General features: G+C 44.9%; 1 protein-coding gene across 1 annotated transcript; it reads right to left on the bottom strand.

Moving 5' to 3' along the window:
• Positions 1-419: 419 nt before the first annotated feature.
• On the bottom strand, positions 420-19,424 carry CD59 (CD59 molecule (CD59 blood group)). The gene is made up of 4 exons (XM_080931444.1): positions 19,356-19,424; positions 11,017-11,095; positions 4,530-4,631; positions 420-1,740 (listed from the first exon to the last, which is right to left on the bottom strand). Exons 2-4 carry the CDS (start codon positions 11,075-11,077, stop codon positions 1,517-1,519), a joined length of 387 nt encoding a protein of 128 aa, XP_080787570.1. The 5' UTR covers positions 11,078-11,095; positions 19,356-19,424; the 3' UTR covers positions 420-1,516.
• Between the last annotated feature and the right edge of the window lie 4,289 nt (positions 19,425-23,713).

Raw genomic sequence — 23,713 nt, 5'->3', positions numbered from 1 at the left:
AACATTTTAAAAAAAAGTTTCTGAAGTTAATAACTCACTTCTTCTGCAAGGGTCAGGCTAGGGCACTAAATACAGCCAGAGTCCCAAGATTATATGTGGTTGAGTCTATGTATCTTGTGAAATACTCTTCAGCATGTACAGAAAAAGACTTTGCCTTTCTTAGAAGAAAGGCTTCCAAAGTCTGGGTGTTTCTCACAGTGCTGACCGCCCCAGTGAATGCATTGAATACGGCCTGTGCTGAAGCACCGAGAAGCCAAAGAGCTGGATGCAGGCAAGTAGAACATGTTCGCTGGCCTCTGCAAACATTGAGACATCTCCAATGGCAGCCCCAGGGTCTGGGCTCACAACTTCTTCCTATGTTCATGTACATGCGAAGGGTCTTCCTCTTTTGTGACATTTAAAATAAGCACACTTAAACGTCTGTCATACAGCACACTGTTTATTATTCCATCATGTAGAAGAGAGTCAAGATGACCGGCTTTTTCGAGATCAAATAACTTTAATAACTTATTGTTGGCAATTACATTTTTCTCATAAAAGCTAGCAGAGCCCAGACAATAGGGATGTGAGACAATCCAAATCATAGCTGCCCATACTTCTGTAAGAACACACAAACTTATTTTTTTTATAGAAGGGTTTCTCTGTATAGCCTTGGCTGTCCTCGAACTGGATGGCTTCAACCTCAGAGATATGCCTGTTTCTGCTTCCCAAGTGCTGGAATTAAAGGTGTGCACCACCACCCGCCCTTTTTTCTTTAAAAAAAATTTTTTTTTTTAACTGTATAGTTTATACCTGGAAACCACTGTGTAGGTCAGGCTGACCTTCAATTTATGGCCATCCTCCTGCCTCTGCCTCCGGAGATACTAAGCATACTAAGTAAGTGTCACCACATCTGGTTCAGAGCTTGTTTCAAATCCCCACATTTTCTAGCTGAAAACACAGCTGTTCTTTCACTGCTTGAGCTGGAGCTGGGGCTGTGGCTTAAGGCGAAGCTCTGGGTTTCACTCCCAGCACTGCGTTTTGTTGTTGTTTTAAGCAAACGAACAATCTCTGTCCCTGACTGACAGATCACATCTGGAACATTCACACAGCAGCGCAGGACATATAAAGATTATGAAAGCATTTTAAGTGCGTCAAAGAGGTGAAGAGAATCTTCTTGGTCCACTCCTTAGAGGTACTATCTGATCTCACTCCTCAGCTACATTCCAGGAACCAGAGCGATATCCCTGAGGGTTGCCGGAAACCGGAAACTGACTAACCGGAACTGAAAGCCAGTGCTCTCAAGCAGCAAAGATTATATACCCTATTGGTGTTCTACCCATGTACTTTAACTGTAAGTGGACCTTCCCTGTGCATGGTGCTCTTCTACGCTGCTTACATTTCTCCCGCTTATCCAAGAAGTTCAAGTGAATTTTATTGTTTCCTAAACAAATACAGCTGGAAAATAATAAAGGCTTTAGAGTGTTGCAGCAGTCTAAAAAAATAAAGAAAGGAGGCATGGGAGCTTAGCGATGACTTAGAAACAAAGCTTCAAAATGGACGCCAGAACCGAGGTCACCAGCAACGATGCCTTGCCCAATAAGGAGGTTGCCTCATTTTTTGGCTTCTCCTCTTCGAGATTTTTGTTACACATGTCCTTCTGGCAGCATCTGTACTGTACTTTTGCCAGTTCTAATCGGCTCATAATGAATTTGGCATTACAATCCGCTAATAGCCAACACTGTTGATGGACCATCCTTCCTGTGGAGAGACACACACACATACTTAGAAGCTACACAGTGATCAAGAAAAAGACAAGCTCCTCCCCTACTTCAACCCTCCCCATCTGTGGCAGGCATGAGAGCTGGCCTGGGACAGTGGGAGAAGTGGCCACGCCCCTCACCAGTTGCGCCACTTGGGAAAACCGGTCCTGCACAAAGGTCAAGCTGGCCCTGGTTGCCAAAGGTTGCTGGTGAGCCTGCCTGAGGGTGTTCCAGCAGGAGAACCTTGGGCTGGCTGACCAGCTCAGTACCTCTCAGGCTCAGATCCAGGGCTTTGAATTGGCTCACGCCAACAGCCAACCCATTGATGAACTGCTGGAGAGTGTGAAGGGCCTGGTCCTACAGATCCAAAACCACAGGATCTCCATGACACAGGGCAACAGCAGGATATCTGAGGGGAGTCCCAGTGAGGACCCAGTATTATAGAGTAGCAAAAGCCAGAGGCCTTGTACCAGACCAAGTCATTTCAAGCAAAGAAGTGTTGACAAAAGGGTATACTGTGGGACACACTGACACACTACAGCTTTCACAATGAGATCTGGGGGGAGGTTGCAAAGATGGAAGGTGGGTATGAGGAGAGGGAGAGATGAGTGGGGTTGTGGTACCTGATGTGAAATTTACAAAGAACCATAAACAAAAAGAAGAGGCAGAAGAGGAGAAGGAGGAGGTGGTGGTAGTAGTAGTAGTAGTAGTAGTAGAGGAAGAGGAAGTAGCTGCCATGCAGATATGGTTCTGAACCTGCCATTCTGTAACTTGGAGAGTGAATTCACTTGCCTGTGTGAATAGAGAGGCTTGGGCAGAAAGAGGCAACACAACTTGGGTATAAAGGAAAGCAAGCAAGAGATGGCACACCTCCAAGTGGAGACTTTTCCATAAATCTAAAGTCTTGTTAGAGCCAGTAGAGTAGTGTGTGAGTGTGAGAGTATGTGAGTGTGTGTGTGTAAGAGTGTGAGTGTGTGAGTGAATGGGTATGTGAGTGTGTGTGAGTGTGAGTATGTGAGTGAATGGGTATGCGAGTGTGTGTGTGTATGTGAGTGAGTGGGTATGTGAGTGTGTGTGTAAGAGTGTGTGTGTGCGAGTGTGAGTATGTGAGTGAGTAGGTATGTGAGTGTGTGTGTGTGAGTATGTGAGTGAGTGGGTATGTGAGTGTGTGTGTGAGCATGTGAGTGAGTGGGTATGTGAGTGTGTGTGTGAGCATCTGAGTGAGTGTGTATGTAAATGTGTGGGTGTGTGAGTGTATGTGGGTATGTGAGTGTGTAGGTCTATGAGTGTGTGTATAAGAGTGTGAGTGTGTATGAGTGTGTGTGTGTGAGTGAGTGGGTGTGTGAGTGAGTGTGTGTGAGTGAGTGGGTGTGTGAGTGGAAGGAGAGTTATGGGCAGCTATACTTCTATTCAAGAGGGAAGTTGGATATGCCTACTAAGATTTTTAAACAACATGTTGTCTCTAATCAATCGATTCTACTTTTACAGTGGCATAAAAGACATAATATTATTTGTAAAGCAAGAACAAAATCTATCCATGAAATCTGCTTCTTACACAGTGATGGAGGGATAAAGATTACATCTTACCTAATAAGGAGGGTTAATATAAAGAAAAAATTAACTGAATCAAAATATCTTGTATGAAAAAAATTCAACAAAAGAAAGAAAAGAAAAAAATGGAATGATCTTAGTACCCAGGGGTGGAATTTCTACATTTTCTACCTTAGCAGTGAATTAACATGCTCTTCAATAAGGAAAAACTGCCCCTCTCCTCTCTCCCATGAAATCCAACACTTTGCACATAAAGTCTAGATTTTCAGCTACACACAAGGAATTTTCATAAAATTTATTAGATACTCCCATTTCTAAAACAAGTACCTTTGATTGGTCGTTACTTAACTGAACGGTTTTCTCTTTTCTGGGAGAAAATACCTTGAAAGACAGTTTTTATTGTTATCTCTTAAAAAGGGTTTTATCTCATATACCAGACTGTACTGAGATGACCATCACCATTAGTCATTAACATTTATCTTAGAGCTGGAGCTACTAAAAACGAAGGGCATAGCTGCTGGCTTCTTCCCTTTCTACCATTTCCTAAGTTCTTATGTGGAGATTTCATAGTTCAGCCAACTTGTGAATCAGACGAAACTGACTTGTGCATATTAGACTCCTTCCCTTGCTCAAAAATACCTTGTTCTTTGAGGCCACTGTCCTGAGCATCTGAAGTGTAGCTTCTCAAATGAATAATTTTCCTTATTAGTCATGTGACATTTAGTATCCTCTGAGATCATCCCAAGGTCCTCTATGTGTACTAGATACATGGTGTCAGACAGAAGTATAAACAGTCATTTGGGAAAGGCAAAAAGGCCATGGTCAAAGTTTTGACAAATACCCTTTCTTCATTTTTGCATCTGTAGTTCAGACCCTGGTACAATGGAAGCTCCCAGAAGTTTGGGAGACAGGCACATTATCGCTACTAAGAAGCCTGAGTTTTGGAATCAGGTGAATTTCCAAATTCCAAGCCCTATGTTGACCTTTGCCTGTTGTGTTATCTGAGCCTCCATTTTCTCATCTGTCACACAGGAAGACTGCCCCCAGGGTTATGTGAGAAGTGCCACATTTTATAAAGTATATAAAAAAATGCTTCGTGCCCAGTGCTTTGTGACCAGCTGATGTTAATAAAGAGCAGCCATTGCTTGATGGGTACAAACTGAGTGAGGTTTAGAGAAGTCCAAGTTTCCCAGGTGCTCACCCCTGACCACACACAGGAAACCCAGAGGCTCTTACCGGACACAGCAATGAGACAAGCATCCAGGTTAGGAGAGCAAGTGGTGTTTAGCTTGCATGGAGTAACCGGGTCTAAACAGTTGTAGCATTTGAGGCTAACACCTAGAATCAGAAAGAAGCTGTTAGGTTCTGTTGAAACCAGCAATGTCTTAGACCCTGGCAGACCTCACCACCACCAGTGAGTAAAAGCCCAGGTCAGCTTTCTTATTTTTCTTTTAATTGAAACACTGACGGTTTCATGCGTGTATACAGTATATTGTAACACAGTCATACTCTCCCTTTGCCCTTCCCCTGCCCCTCCTGCTGAATCCTTTCTTTTCCTCAAATAGCCCACTCCCTACTTTCAGACGTGACTGAGTTTAATTTAGGTAGGGGAAGCTCAGTTCTTTCTCTATAGGCTGCCTGAGGTTCAGCCACCATTATGAGTTACACAGGGCGTTCACTGCTGGTGGGGGAAAGGAGTAAGGTAAAAGTAACTCACTGAGCTGATTTCTTCTTTTTTGTTTTCCAAAAATGAGTGTGCAAAACTGGGCTAGCGAGCTCCCTCACTAAAATCACCTGTTTTTTACCCCAGTGGAGGCGGTGATTACCTTTCACCCATTGGTGGGAACTTCAAATGTGACTGAACTGGTTAAAGAGTCAGGAAATACGGTCCCTTGTCAGCTGATCAGAAAACAATAAAGATATTTCTCATACCAAACAACCAATTACTTCAGAGGAAATGGGATGGGGAGTCATTTATCCTTCACCTTGAGAAGGAAATATCTGTTAGGTTTAAACTAGGTATTAATCAGAACCAGCATCCCTCCTGTCTTAACAGATACAGGGGGATTCCTTCCCCCCTATGATTCTGAGGCTCCTCATGCATGCTCTCCAGCCCCAGACTTCAGAGGAAGAAACACTAAATCCAGGAGAACAAGATGCTGCATTTCTATCTCCAGCAGCCCCAGTTCTGGGGTCTCAGTGCTGATTCTGGGACCCCTGCTGCTCTGGGAGTGGTAGAAAGCTTGTCTGAGCTCACGAGGCAAAAGCCCTAGAGCGCCCTAGAGCATAAATTCCAGGAGAATGACAGTCCTCAGAACCTCAGAGGTCAAAGGGCATGCTTTCTTCCAGACTTCCTGTCCACCTTCTAGATTTCTCCCTCACTTCCTGACTCATTCCCTTCCTCAAATTAAAACAATTTTCCTTGCTTTTCCATACCTCCTAAAGTCCCCTCTTTTCCCTTCAGACCCTGCCACACTCTCGATGTTAAATCACATTTAAGACCTTTCAATATAAGACCTTTCAATATTATGAACCAAAGCTCCTGGAAAAAAAGTTAAAGCCGTAACTGATGTAACTGATCCTCTTTGAAGCTAATGATCCAGCAGGGCTTCAAGGACTGTTGCGCTGGCAATGTGAAGCCCAGAGCCAGATTCCTTTGAGCCATCTTTAGCCCTCTTAGCCTTTTATGGCCTGCCTCTGGACTTGACCAAATTGTCTGGAATGTACAGACTGAACACTGTTTTCTGACCAACCAGAAAGCTATGGATACAGTCAGAGAGCATCTCAGGTCCATCTCCACACACCACCACTCACCCCCTGCCCCCACATCACTTTAATCCTGCACCTAAAGTTTTCACCGATGTATTTCAATAGTGCCTTGGCTTATGGCTTTCGTGGTCCTCTTACTATTTTCTATTTTTCTCATCAAACTGCTTCTGTGTTGGAACACAGAATTCAGGGTGACCTAAGTTTGTGTTCCTGGACTCCAGAAGAAACTATCTCTTTTCCCTGTTGAGATTCCAGTTTTGTTTTTGCTTTGAGAATAGCACCTAAGACAGAAAGTCCAGGAAAAGCCAACTTAAGTGTTAAAAACAACAATGGGCTTTGCATCTTTGCATTCAGATTGAGAATCCATCTTGGTGGTGGGAAGACAACTGACTTTGCCATGATTTATTGAATTCCTTGAATTAGCTGCAGAAAAATGAACTCAAACACAGAATTATAAGACACAGCCTATATGATTAATAAAACAAAACAAAACAAAAACCCACTTTATCAAAGAAACAAAACAAGGAAGAGACTACAGGAGCTCAGACACCACAAAAGCCCGTGTTGCATTTTGTTTTGTCTGGTTTTTGAGACAGGTCTTTCTACATAGCTCTAGCTGTCCTGGTACTCACTATGTAGAGCAGGTTGGGCTTGATCTCACAGAGCTCTCCACTCACCTCTGCCTCCCCAGTGCTGGATTAAAGGTATGTGCAGCCACACCTAGCCAGCAGGTAGATTTTTGAGAGGATTAGTACACTGTAAAGCAGTTTTAAGAACAGGATGGACCCAGGTGTAAGTGCAGAGACTCCCCCTCAGTTTTAAGTGCAGCCAGCTGCGCTGGGTGTGCTGATGTGCACATGTGCTAGCATTTGGGAGACTAAGAAATAGAGTTGGAGGTTGAGGCCAGCACTGGTTACACCGTGATTTCAAGGGCTGCCTGGACTATAGGGCACCTCCTCCAAATTCTCAAACAAAAGCTCCACTTAAATGTGTGAGTTGGGAGGAACTTAAATGTTCCTCCTAACCTTCAACTCTAAGGTGGTAATCTGCAATGGAAAGACATCAAATGAAATCCCATAAGGGTTTTACAAGCGCAAATTTACTCTGCTTTGCATCTAACAAGTACTTGGTGTGAAAAGAAAGAAAAAAAAATCTCTTCACTGATTTACAACTGACTGGTTCTGTGCTGGGGAACACTAACCCTGAAGCCCTAGGCAACATGTTATTCACCTAACACATATTATTCCAACCATCAGCAGATAGATATTATACACTGGCAGGTGGTTATTTCATTGTGGACTTTTGTCAACCAAAATGTTGTAGAAATCTGTTTCCTCTATTATTATTTATATGAGCCTGTGGAGTGTATTTGATTTTTTCCTGGCATGCAAAGCCTAAAGTATTGGCTATCTGGCCCTCTGGAGAAAAAGCTTAAATGACCTCTGGAATAGGATACTATCATTGTACTGCTTCCTGCTAGGTCAGACCAAGGGCCAAAAGTATAAGCAGATAACACAAGACAACAGGTACACACTAAACTCATGTGGATTGGGCAATCCGGTCATAGCAGGAACATTAAGCCCTAGTTCCCTAATTAAAAAAGAAAGAAAGAAAGAAAAACCAACTAATTATGATTTACTGTTGAGAGTCATGTCTTACTGACTTATTTTTCTGTTCTTCAATTTTATAACTGAAGACAAGGTGAAAACGAATTATAGTCAATATATGTGAGAAGAGCACGAGACAAGAGTCGACTGGCGTGGATGTGGAGGCACATCCTTCCCCAGGCCAGAGACGATGACCTCCAGCCACCAGGCTTCTACTAGGACAGCAGTAGCTGGCAGCACCCACCCACAGAAAGATAATTTCAAGATAAAATAGGTACGGTCATGCTAACCCAATGTGGGTTTTGAAACCAAGCAGTGACCTTTAGTTCTAAGGCTGATGACTCTGTTAATCATCAGGGGACAAAGGAGATGTTTCTAGAAGTTGAGATCATCCCTTCTGAGTATGGCCAGGAAGCAAGCTCTCTGTAGTCTATCAACACCTAAGCCTTTGCAGGTGTGACGTCTCATTTACAGGGGGCATTTTGATTTGGAAAGGTTCTAACCCAACATCACTACTGAAACATCAGAAACGACAACCCCCCTGCCAATTTTGTTTGCAGATGACTAGACCAATACCTGGAGAGGTGCAGGGAACCACACAAGGATACCCAACTATAAAGGAGAGTCCAATGGGGCCCCACTAATCCTATGCGGGCAGGATTCCATCAGGCATTTCTGCTTTATCTCCTCCAGCATCAGCACGAGAAACCTAAGGATGCCATTTCTCTACAGTCCCTTCCTTGTGCTAGGTATAGACACATATATACGAGAAGCAAAGAACGGGGGAGGAAAGGTGTTGTGCTGACCTGGTTGTTTGAGAGCCAGTGTATAAGATCACCCACAGAAATGAACTGATCTACTAGCTACAGCCAGAGTTCATGTGACAAGACTTAGGATGGAGTGGGCAAGGTCAATGCCAACGCTGGGAACTTCTGTAGGGCAGACGTATCTCTAGTTAGCACGTTCAATCAGTGTCCCAGTGTCTGTGCACCCATATACTAGGCCCTTCATACAATTGTTACACATAGCAGGTTCAAGAAATGTCATTCCCATTTCAGAAGAGAAAACTAAGGCTAAGATATTGACAAACGTAACAAATGTTACATGACAAATGTCTCAGTGACAGAACCGAGGCCAAATCCAGACTATCAGTTCTAAAGCACAAGACTGGTATAGCCAAGGAATTGTCTAACTTCATTGAGTTGGAAAAAGTAAACAATGTAGATTGTAAGAGAAGTCAGGTCAGCTGGGCTGGTGGTGGTGCACACCTTTAATCCCAGCACTCAGGAGGCAGAGGCAGGTGGATCTCTGAGTTTGAAGCCAGCCTGGTCTACAAAGCAAGTTTCAGGACAGCCAAGACAGTTACATAAACTATCTCAAGAAACCAAAGTGGGCAGGGGCAGGTCTTAAGTCAATGAATGGCTGTGACTAGGCCAGGGCGGAGGGGAGGGCTTGTCTCTCTGGGACACTTCTTACCCTAGTTCCTGGAGAGAGTTATCCTACTCTAACAGTTGAAAAACCCCTACTACTTGATTTTCTTTATGACAAAGGATCGCATGTTATTTCTTTGGTCAAAAGCCTTTAACACTCTGGCTTGTGATCAGAAAAACTCTCCTGAAGGCTTCCTAGGGTCTTAGACAAGAGCAATTTTAAAAGAGCCGCTGGTCTATCTCTTTCTTTCTCCTCTGCCTTTAGCTTCACACTCCAGTTCTCTGAGGAAGAGGACTATGTATATCCCAGACTTGTCTCAGGGCAGCTGAGTTCCCAGAACACTGCAGACCACTGCGATGGGCTATCATAATGACAGGAAATGCAGCAGGAAGAAACAGTAGGGATGAAATATGATGTGGCAGAGGTAGACCCCCCTTAGCAGACAAGATAAGTGAGCAAGGAAAGAAGACATAAGATGGAACCCGCAGGATGTCCCCTTGTACAAGTGACTCTGCTTCTATCCTCTTCACTGTTACTGGACAGTCTCCCTGACCTCTTGTATAATGAGGAAATCCACGAAGGAAATGGCGTGGCATAGTCCCTGTCATGTACTCTGTCAGAGTATGTCAGCTACTAACGCTCCATTATTTCAGGAAACCCCCACTTCTTACTTCTCAGTGTATTGCTGGGGTTTTTTTTCCTCACCTCCAACCTCCTTCCCACCTACCTCCAATGATGGCTAGGACGTTAAGAATATGACATGGACAGAAAAATAACCCTTGATCTTTAAAAATAATGAAAAGTTTCCATTTGTTACAAAAGAGTCAGAACCGCTTTCTTCAGAAGCCAGGAGAAGGGTGCCCCAAAAATAGACGGTCTTAAGGGAAGTAGCTAAGAGAACAGCAGCATGAGAATGAACCCCAGTGAGTCAATATCAGGAAATCCAGTGGCAGACTGGGGTCACATTGTGACATGCTGCTTCTGAATTAACTCAAAATATCTTGTATTATTCATAAGTTTATAGCCCCTTTGGGTTTCAATTCCTTCGTTTGTTAAAAAAATGAGCTAGGCACACAATCTGCCAAGTTTGCGTGAGGGTTAAATAAGTAAATACGTGTAAAATGCACGCAGGGGGGAACTTAAGTTTATCTAGATGTTGCTGCCACCATTGTGAGCATGATCTCAGTAGCACAGGAAAACGGGTGGGCTGGAAGGACAGGGCTGACCTCATTGTGGGCCCAAGGGTGTTAGAACCCAGCCCAGAGCACTGCAATGGCTGTTTTCCTCTGTAAAGGAAATAATCATGCTCTTCACTGAGAGCCTGTATATGAATCCCTAGACCCAGGGGCCTCAGTTTTAACAGGACAGCAGGTTCCATTTCACTTCCTCAAAGTTCAGGGATCTCAGGGTATCAGACTCAGGAGTGGCAAAAGCCACCTTCCTCCATATCAACTACAGCCCAGCTGCAGTCTCATGCTGTAAAACCTTCACCCTTTGAGACCTGTGAAGAAGGTGCCTCCATCTTACCCTCCTCATCATAGTCCTTGTTACTTGCTGTCTGTACATCTGTGGCATTAATAACTCAAACTCTTACCCAAAAGGACAATCTACCCAGTGTTGCCCTCATATCCCCACACCTGAGATCTTACAGAAAGGGCTTGTGTAACACTCTAAGGATGGATGACATCTGCGGAATCCCAGAGTGGTACTTGGAGGGACAAGAGAGAAACTTGATCTCTCCACCCCGTTAAAACAAAAAGTTTTGTTAACCCTGATTTAGCCCCAGAATTGACACAGGCAGGACCTGGAACATATGAAGAGAGACTGGAGGCCAGTGGGACCAGCTCAGACTACCAGAGGCCCGGGAGAAAGGAGCATCGTGACCAGGGGCAATTTAGAGGGTCTGGGTCACTCACCTGTGGAGCAGAAGGCAGCCACAAGAAACAGGAGTAGCATGAGTCCCCTCTGAGCTCTCATTGTGCTGGTCCACCAAATCTGGAATGAACAAGAGTTGTCACTGACCAAAGATACCGTCCAGGTATTTCTGAAACCACCAGCTAGAATCTCAGGAGGTCTTGGGAAATGCACAGAAAGCTAACAGAACAGGCAAGAAACTTCCACTGTGGTAGGATACACAAACTAAGGGCAGTTCTTAGTGGGGCTGTAATAGTCCTTTCCTCTTGCTTCAAGGCCTCAGGTAGTGAAGAAATGTTCATCCTGAGGAGAAGAGCAGCTATGCAGAAACTCCTCTGAACCCACTTCTGAACGCTAATATGCATGTGCTCCTTAAGAAACTTAGTCCATAGAAACCAGTGTTCATGGCCAAATGAGGGATAAATCTATTCTCCCACGGGGCAGGGATACTTATCTTGCACGCATAAGGCTTGGTACTCAGTACTGCAAAAAAGAGAAATTACTATCTTCCTATAAGTGTTGTTTAGTCTAATGAAACTATGAGAAAACCGATTCACATGGTAGCTTCCACTTTAGTTCTTACAAACCTGCCCAAGCTACTGGTTGAGCAGGAGCCCCCTTTCCCTAGGTCAGGCCACTGAGTAAAGGGTCTAAACAGACCTTTGAAAAGCACCAGAAGGCAGGTGTGTGTGTGCACAAAAGGGCTGTGTGTACATAGAAGGGCTGTGTGTGCATAGAAGGGCTGTGTGTGCATAGAAGGGCTGTGTGTGCATAGAAGGGCTGTGTGTGCATAGAAGGACCATGTATACGTAGGTGGAGGCTTTGCTGTCTTGCTTCAGTGCCTTTCCACTTTAGAGAAGAAACTGGCTATTAGGTAACTTTGATAATTAGTCCTCACTGCACAAGTGAAAAGGTGACTAGCAACAAGCAAGAAAGCAGGTATGGAAATGCCTGGAACTTTCCTATCACTCAGAAAAACAAAATAAAACAAGAAGGAAAAAAAAACCCAAGTTTTATAGGTGGTTTCAAACCTTCCTACGGCCAACTTTTAGGAGTAGATTTAAGAAGTGAATACTGAACGGCTGAGAAGCACCTAAAGAAATGCTCAGTATCCTTAGTCATCAGGGAAATGCAAATCAAAACAACCCTGAGGTTCCACCTCACAGCAGTCAGAATGGCTAAGATCAAAAACTCAGATGACAGCAGATGCTGGCAAGGATGAGGAGAAACAGGAACACTCCTCCACTGTTGGTGGGATTGTAAGCTGATAAAACCACTCTGGAAATCAGTCTGGTGGTTCCTCAGAAACTCAGTTGGTACCTGAGTACCCAACTTAAACCACTCTTGGGCATTTACCCAAAAGATGCTCCAACATATACCAAGAACACATGCTCTACCATGTTCATAGCAGCTTTATTTATAATAACCAGAAGCTGGAAAGAACCCAGATGTCCTTCAACAGAGGAATGGATATAAAAATTGTGGTATATTTACACAATGGAGTACTACTCAGGTATTAAAAACAATGACTTTATGAAATTCCTAGGCAAATGGATAGAACTAGAAGCTATCATCCTGAGTGAGGTAACCCAGTCACAAAAGAACACATATAATATGCACTCAATGATTAGTGAATACTAGCCCAAAAATCTTGGAATAACCAAGAAACAATTCACAGACCTTATGAAGCAAAAAAACAAAAAACAAAAAAACAAAAAAGGCGGGGGTGGGGGAGCAGAAGTAGAAGGGAGAATAAAACAACTCATAAGAGGAAATATAGGGACAAATAGAGGAGCAGGGATTGAAGAAAAGATCATCCAAAGACTGCCTCACCTGGGGATCCATCCCATATGCAACCACTAAACCCAAGCACTATTGGTGATGCCAAGTAGTGCTTACTGGCAGGAGCCTGATATGGATGCCTCCTCAGAGGCTCTGCCTGTGCTTTACTGATACAGAGGAGGATGCTTGCAGCTAACCATCGGACTAAACATGGGGACTCCAATGAAAGAGCTAGAGAAAGGACTAAAGAAGCTGAAAGGGTTTGCAACCCCATGGGAAGAACAACAATATCAACCAACCAAACTCTCCAGAGCTCCCAAGGACTAAAACACCAACCAATGAGCACACATGGAGAGAGACCCATGGCTCCAGGTGCATATGCAGCAGAGGATAGCACTGTCTGGCATCAATGAGAGGAGAGGCCTTTGGTCCAGTGAAGCAATGTTTCCCAGTGTAAGGGAATGCCAAGGAGCTGAGGTGGAGAGGTTGGTTGGGAGAGGGAGCACTTTCATGGAAGCAAGTGGAAGAGGGCTGGGAGTTCGAGGAAAGGGGATAACATCTGAAACATAAATACAGAGAATATCCAATAAAAAAAAAAAAAAAAAAAGAAGTGTATACCTTGGGACCTACTCTAAAACAGACAGGTGACAAGTCATTTAAACCATGGGGCTCTATGTAATTTTCTCCTTAGACCACAGGCCAAGGCTTGGGTGTGGCAGACGGAGTTAGGGGTGGGAAAATCTACCTACATCTTCAGTGTTAAGAAATGTGGAGTTCTGGGTGTGCCATCAGCTTTGTGTCTTTGAAGAAAGTCTGCTGGTCACAGTCAGGAGAAGAATGAAAAACTAAAAAAGGCAATGTCTACACTGCCCACTGAGTCATGTTCAGCCACCTTGGGGTGTGTGTACTTTAAGGATAAACTGGGCCTCGCCCTTTCCTTACAAGTGGCATCCCACCTATCCCCTCAGTGCGTCAGCTTCCTGCCTGGTTACTCATGCTGAGGGAATTCTGAATAAAGAATGATTTACAGACACACGTTAGTCAGTACTTGGAGCATAGAAAACTGCAACAGGGAACAAAGAGAGGGAGAGTTGACCAGAGGTCCTCAAATAGGAAGGCCTCGGGTGCCTTCAGAAAGTATCGACCAGTTGGGTCAGGCATTGGCATTAGGGGAGGAAGGAAGGTAGTTCTGCATCCCAAAAGAGACTGAGAAGGTCTCTGATCAGCAAGAGCTTCCAACACCAGGAAACTTCCCATAGAAAGGTACCCAACATAAATAACACTGTGGGAATACACACAACCCCTTCCCCAGCTGTGCCCTGTGATGAGGTGCAGTGGAAAGAACTGGAAAGACCGAAACGGAGACCTGGTCAAGTATGGGGCTTCTGAGACTAGAGTTCTCTACACACAATCTTAAATAGTTCTTGGGTTGTTCTGGCCACTTATTTGCTGTGTGTTACCTTTGACCTCCACTCTTGATCCAGTAAATGTGGGACCTGCTATATGTACTACAAGGGACATTGTATAGCTAAAGAAAGCACCCTAAAGAAGAGGAGGAGCTGTCACTACCCCTGAGACTAAGAAGTCACATAGTACCCAAGAGTAAGAAAGCAGGCAGAGGGGGTGTTAATGGGAAGTGGGAGGTTAGCCACCTCAGCATTAGGGAGCAGATGAGCAGAAAAGACTTGAGTCCCTAACCTAAAGTAGTCTTCAGAATCTTAGTTTGCTTCCTATGCCTGGCTGGTTGATACCAGTAGTATCTTTTTTATCATCATCATCATCATCATTATTATAGCAGTAGTCAAGGCATGTTTAGAAAAGAGAGTCCTTGAGCTTCTAGACAAGTCTTGTCTATGGTACTTGGTTTAGATGGATTGGCAGCACCTTCTTATCTTCCCATCAGTTAGACTGTACAAAGATCTTTTTTATCGAGTGTTTTAGTTTGGGGATTCTGAAATGGAGTTACTAAAATACAGATAATGATCTATGGCTATTAAAAACGAAGTGTGCAATGTGAATATTTTCCCTGTGGTTGCCAATTATAAAAGCAATGCTTGGCTCATTATAGAATCACTTGGGGGGTGGCAACAAGTAAAAGACTAGAAAGAATGAAGGATTGTTATCTTGCTTAGCTGTTACTCTCCACAGTTTAAGGTAACCCCAATGCAGCTTCAAGTCAACGGCCATTCCACCCCTAACACACCGCACACAAGTGTTCTAGTCTTGGGAACTTGGTCATGGCTTTGTTTTGACATCAATGTACAATGTACATCCTTCCTCTAACCCCTTTGCTCTTCTGCAGTCTTGTAGTCTTCCTGCTGCATAGGGTCTGTTCCTGTGAACTGTTCTAACAGTTCTGCTCTGGTTCCAAGTAACATTTATTTCTTCCACAAACATACTACTGATTAATCTTCAAAGACAATAATCAGTGGCAAGTCTCTATCCCTTTGAACACAGCCTTAATTATTAGAAACAGCTCTGGCAGACATGGTGGTGCACACCTTTAGTTCCAGCACTTGGAGGCAGACACAAATGGATCTCTGAGTTTGAAGTCAGCCTGGTCTGCAGAGTTCTAGGCCAGCCTAAGGCTCACAAAATGAGACCCTGCCTCGAAAGAATAGATAGATAGAAAGAAAGAAAGAAAGAAAGAAAGAAAGAAGGGAGAGAGGGAAGGAGGGAGGATGGGAGGGAGGGAGGGAGGGAGGGAGGGAGGGAGGGAGGGAAGGAAGGAAGGAAGGAAGGAAGACAGGCAGGCAGGCAGGCAAGGAAGAAAGGAAGGAAGGAAGCAAGCAAGCAAGCAAGCAAGGAAGAAAAAATACAGAAGCAGGCTAAATAAATTCCAAATAAAATTCACAGAACAAGGTTGGGAATCTATTGGGAAGTAGCATTTGAGGTTGTAGAAAACACACTTGAAGTCAGCCTTAGGCAGTAGGAACATATTTTCCTGGGTAGCTCATTAGTTTGGTTCCAAAGTGATGTCTTTAATTCATAAGCTTAAAGGGAAAATGTCCTGTTGTGAAAACATTGATCCGAAGAGCAAAACTTAGGGTCGCACATGTCTATGACAAGATGATTATGGTGCTGCTTCAAGCTGTGGAATAAGATGGCCTTGCCAAGTAACCGGAGCAGAAATGTGCTCTCAAGGACCTAAGGTGAAAGCTAGTATTAACTGTGGCTGAGACTACAGCTCAGCTAACTGAGGAGAATTTCCACGGGGGGGGGGGGGGGGGGGAGAGGCTATAATTGCATTACTAGTCCCTTAAATGTATATACACCAAATGATAAAATGTTTCTAATAGCACATTAATTGTTTCTGAACATTTTAGAATATGTGTTTACTAACAAGAGTGTAAAAATTGTGAGCTGTTTATTCATACAGTTTTTCAAACAGAAAACGTAATAGGTGTTTTTTATATATATGCATATGCACTTCATATGCAGTTTGTTTTTATTTTTCTATTACCCTACCTGATTGGATATAAAAAATATACTAGCTATCTCTCTGTACTGGCTACTTGAGGTAAAAACTATTTCACATTTACACACACACACACACATTTAAAAATTCAACACAGACTAGAATGTTATGTGGCAAGCACCTTAAGATACAAACATGAAAATTAATATACAATTCTGGAATTTACTCTGTCTTGGGCTCAGACCTGACCTGGAAATGACCCTTTCTGAATTTCTTTCAACGTAATTATAATAACAACAGCTGTTGAAACCAGGGGAAAAGCTGGAGGAACCATTAAAAAAAAAAAAATCGGAAGGGGTTACAGAGAAAGGGGTCCGACTCCACTTTCATCTGAGTAAGCCTAAGCTAAGGCACAATGGTATGCATCTGTTCACGGATCCCAAGTGCTGCAGATGTTTCTAGAGACCACACCGAGAACCAGTAGGTTGCAGCAACCTAGTTCAAGGGTTGAAAGTGACTCTTCCAGCTGGGCTGTAAAGTGAGCTGTTAGTGTTAATTAAATAATTAGAATCGTCTTTCTTCAGGGCCCAGGTGATTGTACCACTTGGTGCAACTTGTTACCAAACAAAGCTTGATTACTAGGCAACTTCTGTTTAGGGGCAAACGTTATAGCCCAGTGCTAGTGTTAGCATTCCTGACATATCAACTTAATCCTTACAACAATAATATAGGGTAAATTTAATCTCTTCTTGTACTTAAGCAACTGAGAGCCAAGGAGATCTAGTTCCAAGGAGTTCTAGATCCAGCTGCAGGCAGGCAAAGTGATGTTTCTTTTCCTCAAACCCAGACCCTACGTAGAAAACCTACAGGCAGGCTCTAGAGGTGGCTTTAACTGGTGCTAAGGTTATGCACTTTATTGTGGATGACTCCGTTGCCCCACTGTAATCACGGGGTGTTCGGAAGGGAGAGGAAGAGGGTAGAAACTTCCTGTGTTGTGTTGTCAAACACCAGGAAGCAGGGGTAGGAGATAAGAACAAACTCACCGTAGTATTGCTAACTTTGAGAACAGGGAGGGCTCTATCAGCCAGAGCACACTCACTGGCCTCTAGAAGCTAAGAGTGCTCAGTAACAGGCACTTCTCAGGGAAATCAGATCGGGGTCTCCAGTCACAGAGCCTGCATTCTGCCAGCACATGAATGAGTAAAGACGCGGAACCCTCAGGGCCTCCAGGAAGAGGCCACAGGCTGTTTTCTCAAGTTTAGCTCAGTGTGTTGGCCCAAACCCTCAGGGCCTCCAGGAAGAGGCCACAGGCTGTTTTCTCAAGTTTAGCTCAGTGTGTTGGCCCTAGCCACACTCCAGCTAGATGAAAGAATTGTGAACTGTGAGATAACCTGTGTTGTAAGCTTTGTTGTTGTTCGTTTGGCAGCAATAAAAAAGTAATATAACGTCAAGCATGTTGGCATGTGCCTATTGTCCTCAGTACTGGGGTGGCTGGGGTGGGAAGCTCATATGAATCTGAGAGTTTTAGGGCCATTTAGTCAATAAAGTCAGACCCTAATACAAACCAAAAAAGAAAGAAGAAAACCCCCCAATTTGCTATAGCCAGCAACCTCAGCATTCAGAGATTGATTGAGCTCAGAACCATGAACATAAATGGAGATTGTAATGCAGCTAAGGAAACACACACACACACACACACACACACACACACACACACACACACCTGCATGTTCTCCCTCCCTCCCCTCTTTTCTCTCTCTTACTCTTACAGTACTACCATGGAGCCCCATCCCCACCAGGCTGAAGATTTTAATGGCAGCAGTTTCTATTGGGTTCATAGACACCTTCGACCCTGGGTTGCTACCACTGAAAGCTTGAGGCTGATGTACTTTAAGGCTGAGCATGTCATTAAATAAATAAATAAATAAATAAATAAATAAATAAATAAATAAATAAAGCTGCAACATTGTCATCCTAGGAGAAGTCTTGAGAGGGCCAGAAGGATGGAATTACCTGTCCCAAGACAACAGGGCAGTCACAAAATCACTTGGATTTTTTACTTAGTCTGGGAACTAGGTGGCTTGATATAACCCAGTGTTACCCTTACAGGCTTGGACATGCTGTAGCTGAGCATATAGCAGACACTCAAAAAACATTTCCTTAGTTCGAAGCAGTAATTACACCAGCAGCTAGGGACAAAGCAAAATAACACCATCACAATGGAAAGGCTCCTCCCGTACTTCAGAACTCTAGCTACAAAGGCCTCGCCCTCTTTACAATTTATTCCCCAAATCCCTGGCTCATCCCCGCATTCCCACTCTAACGTCTATTTGATTTGTTTGGTTGTTTTTGTGTTTTTTTGGGGGGAGTGGGTGGGTGTTTGTTTCGTTTTGTTTTTCCTTCTTTCACCCCACCCAGTAAAATGGAAGGTTTTTCATTTATAGCAAAGTACATGCCAAGCATTTTCAGCATGTTCAGGACATGGTGAGGTAACTCCTTAGTCTTCTCAGAACGTTAGCAGCAAACCTGAACAGTGTGGTTCTGACGCGGTCTGTGCGTCAGCTCCGGAGAACCGGAGGAAAGGTGCCCTGAGGGGGGTCTCTGGAATCGGCTGTTTTCCAGGAGACCAACCGTGAGCTACCTTAGTGCTCACCACCACCCTGTGAAACACGGCCTCTCCCTTCACTGGTGAGAAAACAAGATTTAATAGCCTGCTTCCGACAAACGAAAGAAAACAAAAGGCACTCGCAGCCCAAGGACTTTTTAAAGTCCGCCCTCAGACTGAAGGGTGGACCCGCCCGTGATCCAAGGATACCAGCTAGAGCCCGTACAGACTAGGACCTCGGCAAGAACGGCATCGGGGCTGAGGTTACCCCTGGACCCCCGCGAGACCTCATTCTCTGAGAGGCCCGGGCTTCCCTGGAGTCCGGCGCCCGGGAAATGCCGAGCTCCAGGACCGCTGGGTAGAAAGCAGTGTGCGGGCTGCGGCACGAGGTCACTATAATAAAAAAGGCTGGCGGAGGTGCGAGCGAGCCGGGGAGAGGCCTCCCCTTACCGCACCCCAGCTCGGACGCATGCGCTCCCGAAGCACCCCCACCGCCCACCCCAGGCGCTGAGATAGCGCACTCTGCCCTTGCTTACCCGCAACGTCGCAGTCAGCTGGATCCTGCAGAGGGTTTCCCACGCAGCAGCGCCTACGCTCCCTCGGGCTCCGACTGCCGACTGGCGACAGCACTGCGGTCTAACTCCACAGGCCACTCCCAAGAACGGCTGACCACACCTCCCTGCGCCTATTGCTTCTGTCAGAGAACGCTCGGCCGCCTGGACCAGACTCTCCAGAAACCTAGGGACAGAAAAGGCTTGCATCTCCCTCAGATTCCTCGCTCCCGATTTCCCCTTTCTTAAACAAACAAACAAACAAGCTCTCTTGCTTTCTCCAGCTCCCCCGCCCTTCCCCCTCCTCTTCCCCTTCCCTTCCCCCCTCCCCCTCCAGGTGCTCATGGCCAGCCTCTACTCCTCTAACTTTTCTATTCCTCTCTTCTCTCTCTCTGCCTCTACTACCCTCTTAACTCCCCCATAACCTAAATAAACTTTTTTCTACACTTAAAAAAAAAAAAAAAAAAAAAAAAAAAAAAAAAAAAAACACCTTTCCAAAATGTGCCCTTGTTTGCTAGTGCCCAGAGCTATCTCTTGATACAGCATGGATGTCTTTCCAGGCCCATACAGCCGTGACTTGCTCCTGCTCTTAGCTTCTGAAAACCTCCAAATACTCTTCAGACACGGATACCATGTGTTCTGTTTGGAATCAAGACAAAATTCTATCGTGCATTTGAAGCCTTTTGTGGACTGGTCAGGGACCAATACGTTTAGACCTTCACGTGAAGATGTGATATGAAGTTGCCTTTATCATTTGGAAAGACTCACATCCAGAAAGAAAGCAAAGGGGAAATTAAAAATAAAAAATAAACGTTCTGAGAGGCTAGCCTCCTAGGGGAACAAGAAATCCTCTGAGCATCGGCGTCTAAGGTCTGTTTTGTGCCGAGTTGGAAAAGTGAGCATGAGGCAGAGGGGAAGCAATGACATCCAGGTAGAGAGGTTTATTAATTGGTGGGTTTTTTTTTTTTTTAATCTGTCAGTCCTTGGGAACATTTCGTGGTGGCTTTGTTGTTTTTTTGTTTGTTTTCCCCATAGCATCTATTCTCTAAAACATAGCCCGCTTCCCCTGGCATGTCGTGAATCTGTGTCTGCCATATTATCCTAAATGACAAAGCAGGTTAGGACATCCACACTTTCCCTAGCCCATGGACAATTAGAGTCCTAGCTATAGAAGCATGTGAGATACTTGTAGACCAGAACAAACGGGGACAGGTGGGGAGTCACCAGGTAGGACGCCAGAAACATTATTTGTGGTGTTTGTGCTTCTTGTCTTCTTGTACACATTTTCTTTGGTGTCTAGGATGCTATGGGTCCGGAGCACCCCACTGGGCTGGGTCCTGAACCATTTTAAGGACTTTTGCCTGGTCTTAGAAGACTCTGGTCTGTTATTCCCACAAATTTACCATCTTTTGCAGGAACAAATGGCCCACCTATTAAGTAGGCTGGTCTGAGGAGGGGGTTTTCCATCTCCTCATCATTTACAGGGTGAAGGCTGTATAGTTTTTGAGCCCAGGGGCCACCCAGACCAAGTTCTATATGTTACCATGTGGCAATACCTGGTCGAGAAAACCTGTTTGGATGAGACCATTTTCTCACCAGCCAAGATGCTCCCTGCCTTTCTTCCTGTAAAGGAGGGTCAGCCTCTGCCCCCATGCCTTGCCCCCTTTCTGCTCCTGAGGAGGATCTCTGTCCTCCTTCTCATGTCACCTGCCACCACTGCCCCTGCCCAGCCAACACAGGCAGAGGGAGGGGCAGCCCCTGACTCCCCTGATCCTCCGGGTTATGGGAACCCCAGATGCTCAGGAGAGACTGTTCATGGCATATGTGCCATTTGCCAATAATGATCTTTACTATTGGAAGTTACGGACGACCCCGTTTTCAGAAAGACCAGCAGCTCGCACAGGCCTGCTAGATTCAATCCTGCTGACTCAACCTGCCCACCTGGGAGGACCGTCAGCAACTGCACCAGGTCCTCTTAGAGACAGAGGAAAGAGAGAGGATAATGGGAGCTGCCTGGAAATTGGTTCTGGAGCAAATGGGCTGCCTACACAAGTCCAGGCTTTCCTTTGACTCAACCCCACTAGGATTTTAACACTGCTGAAGGTAAGGAGAGGCTCCAGGTCTACCAACAGATTTGAGGCTGACAGATGCCCCACAGATTTATCTAAGGTGAGTCAGGTGCTGCAGGGGAAAAATGGGAGCCACAGAAAATATCTATAAAGACTTTTTGAAGCCTATAAGGCCTACATTCCTTTTGACCCAGAAGCCAGAGAGAACCAGTCAGCTATAAACATAGTTTTTGTTAACCAAACTGCCCTGACTTCTGTGCCTGGACAGGTTTTTTTGTTTTGTTTTGTTTTGTTTTGTTTTGTTGGGGGGGTGAGGCTAAGCAACTGAGTGAGTTAGTAGCCATGGCTGAGAAAGGTTTTCAAACACCAGGAGACCCCGAGGACCAACAGTGGTACACGCTACCAGGAGCTGCGGCTGTCCTGATGAGGGGGAGCTGGAAAACCTAGCCAGAGAAGGAGCAAAGGTAAGCCATCCCTGGAAGGAAAAGCCTGTCCTCTGTTAGAGAGGGACCCGTGTGACTATTGCAAGGGGAAAGCCCATTGGAAGCATGAGGACACAAAGGTTCTGGAATAAGAAGTAGATAACTGAGGGTGCCAGGCTCAAATCCCCTCCTGGGTGACCCTAAAAGGTAGAGGAGAAGCCCAGAGACTTTCTAATGTACCCAGAGGCACAGCATTCTGTTTTGAAACAACCAATGAGGCCATTGTCAAGTTGAAAAACATGGTTGCCAGGGACAATCGGCAGGCACTAAGTCCTATCTACCCGAAGAAAGGTGGACCCCCCATACTCCATGCTGGAAGAGACCTCCTCACCAAAATCAGAGCCCAGATCTATGTTAGCCCACAGGGAGTAGACGTACTGTATAAGAATGACCCATCCATGTTCAGACTTGGCCCTAGAAAAGGAATATGTGAAGAGCATTTTGGCTCCACTGAACAGTTGACACTGGGATCTTTTTACATTCACCAAGGACAGTTAGAAGCTGGTCAAGGCAGGAATCTGACTCAGGGAAACTGGCTTGGATTAAGAGTATTTACATTTGGAGCTCAAGACAATACATTTATTTACAGATCAGGGCAGAATATTTACTACTGAAGCTTGCTCAGGCAGAATATTTACATTTGTAGCTCAGGGCAGGCGCCACAGATGTAGGTGAGGCAGTCTCTTTGTCTCTTGGGACCCCACTGCCCCTGATCATCCCAGTTAGCCTCCGGAAGGATGTTTACAAGATCTTTGATCATTAACTTGCTTGTTCCCTGACTCAGAACTGATGTTATTTTTCTGCTCGTAATTGAAGTGGTTTAAAAAGAGGACTGGAGAGATGGCACTGACTGCTCTTCCAGAGGTCCTAAGTTCAATTCCCAGCAACCACATGGTGGCTCACAACCATCTATAATAGAATCTGATGCCCTCTTGTGGTATGTCTGAAAACAGCGACAGTGTACTTATATAAATATAGTGAATAAATCTTTTTTTTTTTCAAAGAGAGAAAAACTTTAATAAACTTCACTCTGGAAAATGCACATTTGGAAGAGAAACTAAAAGCACTCCATTTAGGCTCTAGGACCAGCTTTGCTAGAGGGAAACTCCTAAATCTGCTAGAGCACTGCGGGCTTCCCCAGCGGGGTCCAAGCTTAGCTCTCTTGATGTCTAGGTAAGACTGATTAAACATTCTCTCAGCCTGTTCAGGCAGGCCTCACACTTGCTTCAAGTCACAGCTGATTTTGAACTCCCAAGTCTTTTTCCTCTACCCTCTTGGTATAAATACTCTTGTCAATCACTGAAACCTGGTTTTCATGTGTATACCTCAAGGGACTCAGCCAGTACTGACACTCTGTAGCTGAACCAAATGTGGGCTGGGAGTTCTGGCCACAATACAGATCCTGCAGGTGAAAGGATAAACAATAGAGCCTAACCCCTCCAAGGACCCCCAAGCTACCTCACTCTAAAGGAGCCCTAACCCCGAGTCTAAGAAGTCCTAAATACCTCAAATTCCAGACCCTGTTCTCTGCCAATAAGTAGATATAAGGCCACACTTCTAGCTGTTCTGGAACCTGCTTTCTGTATGAAACTGGTTGAAAGAGTATAGGACAGGCCCTTGGATACTCGAGCCGGGCCTAGTAAGTTAACAGGAGATAAGTTGACTTAACCACTTATCTGGTTTCTGCAAACTGCTTGCACCATAGAAACCTCCGCCCCCCCCCCCACCCTAGTGACTTATCCTGACTGCCATTGTCATCCCTACCCAGGAGACCACGCAAATACAGACCTCC

This window comes from Micromys minutus (genome assembly GCF_963924665.1).
Source record: "Micromys minutus genome assembly, chromosome: 17".
NCBI classification, from domain to species: domain Eukaryota; kingdom Metazoa; phylum Chordata; class Mammalia; order Rodentia; family Muridae; genus Micromys; species Micromys minutus.
This window is presented reverse-complemented; position numbering and strand designations above follow the sequence as displayed.

Bases quoted from the DNA above. Each gene is read 5' to 3' on its own strand.
- CD59 (XM_080931444.1), bottom strand. From the start codon at position 11,077: ATGAGAGCTCAGAGGGGACTCATGCTACTCCTGTTTCTTGTGGCTGCC. The intron at 4,632-11,016 runs GTGAGTGACCCA...TTCTGATTCTAG, and splicing joins GGCTGCCTTCTGCTCCACAG to GTGTTAGCCTCAAATGCTAC. The intron at 1,741-4,529 runs GTAAGAGCCTCT...GTCTCTCCACAG, and splicing joins TTGTCTCATTGCTGTGTCCG to GAAGGATGGTCCATCAACAG.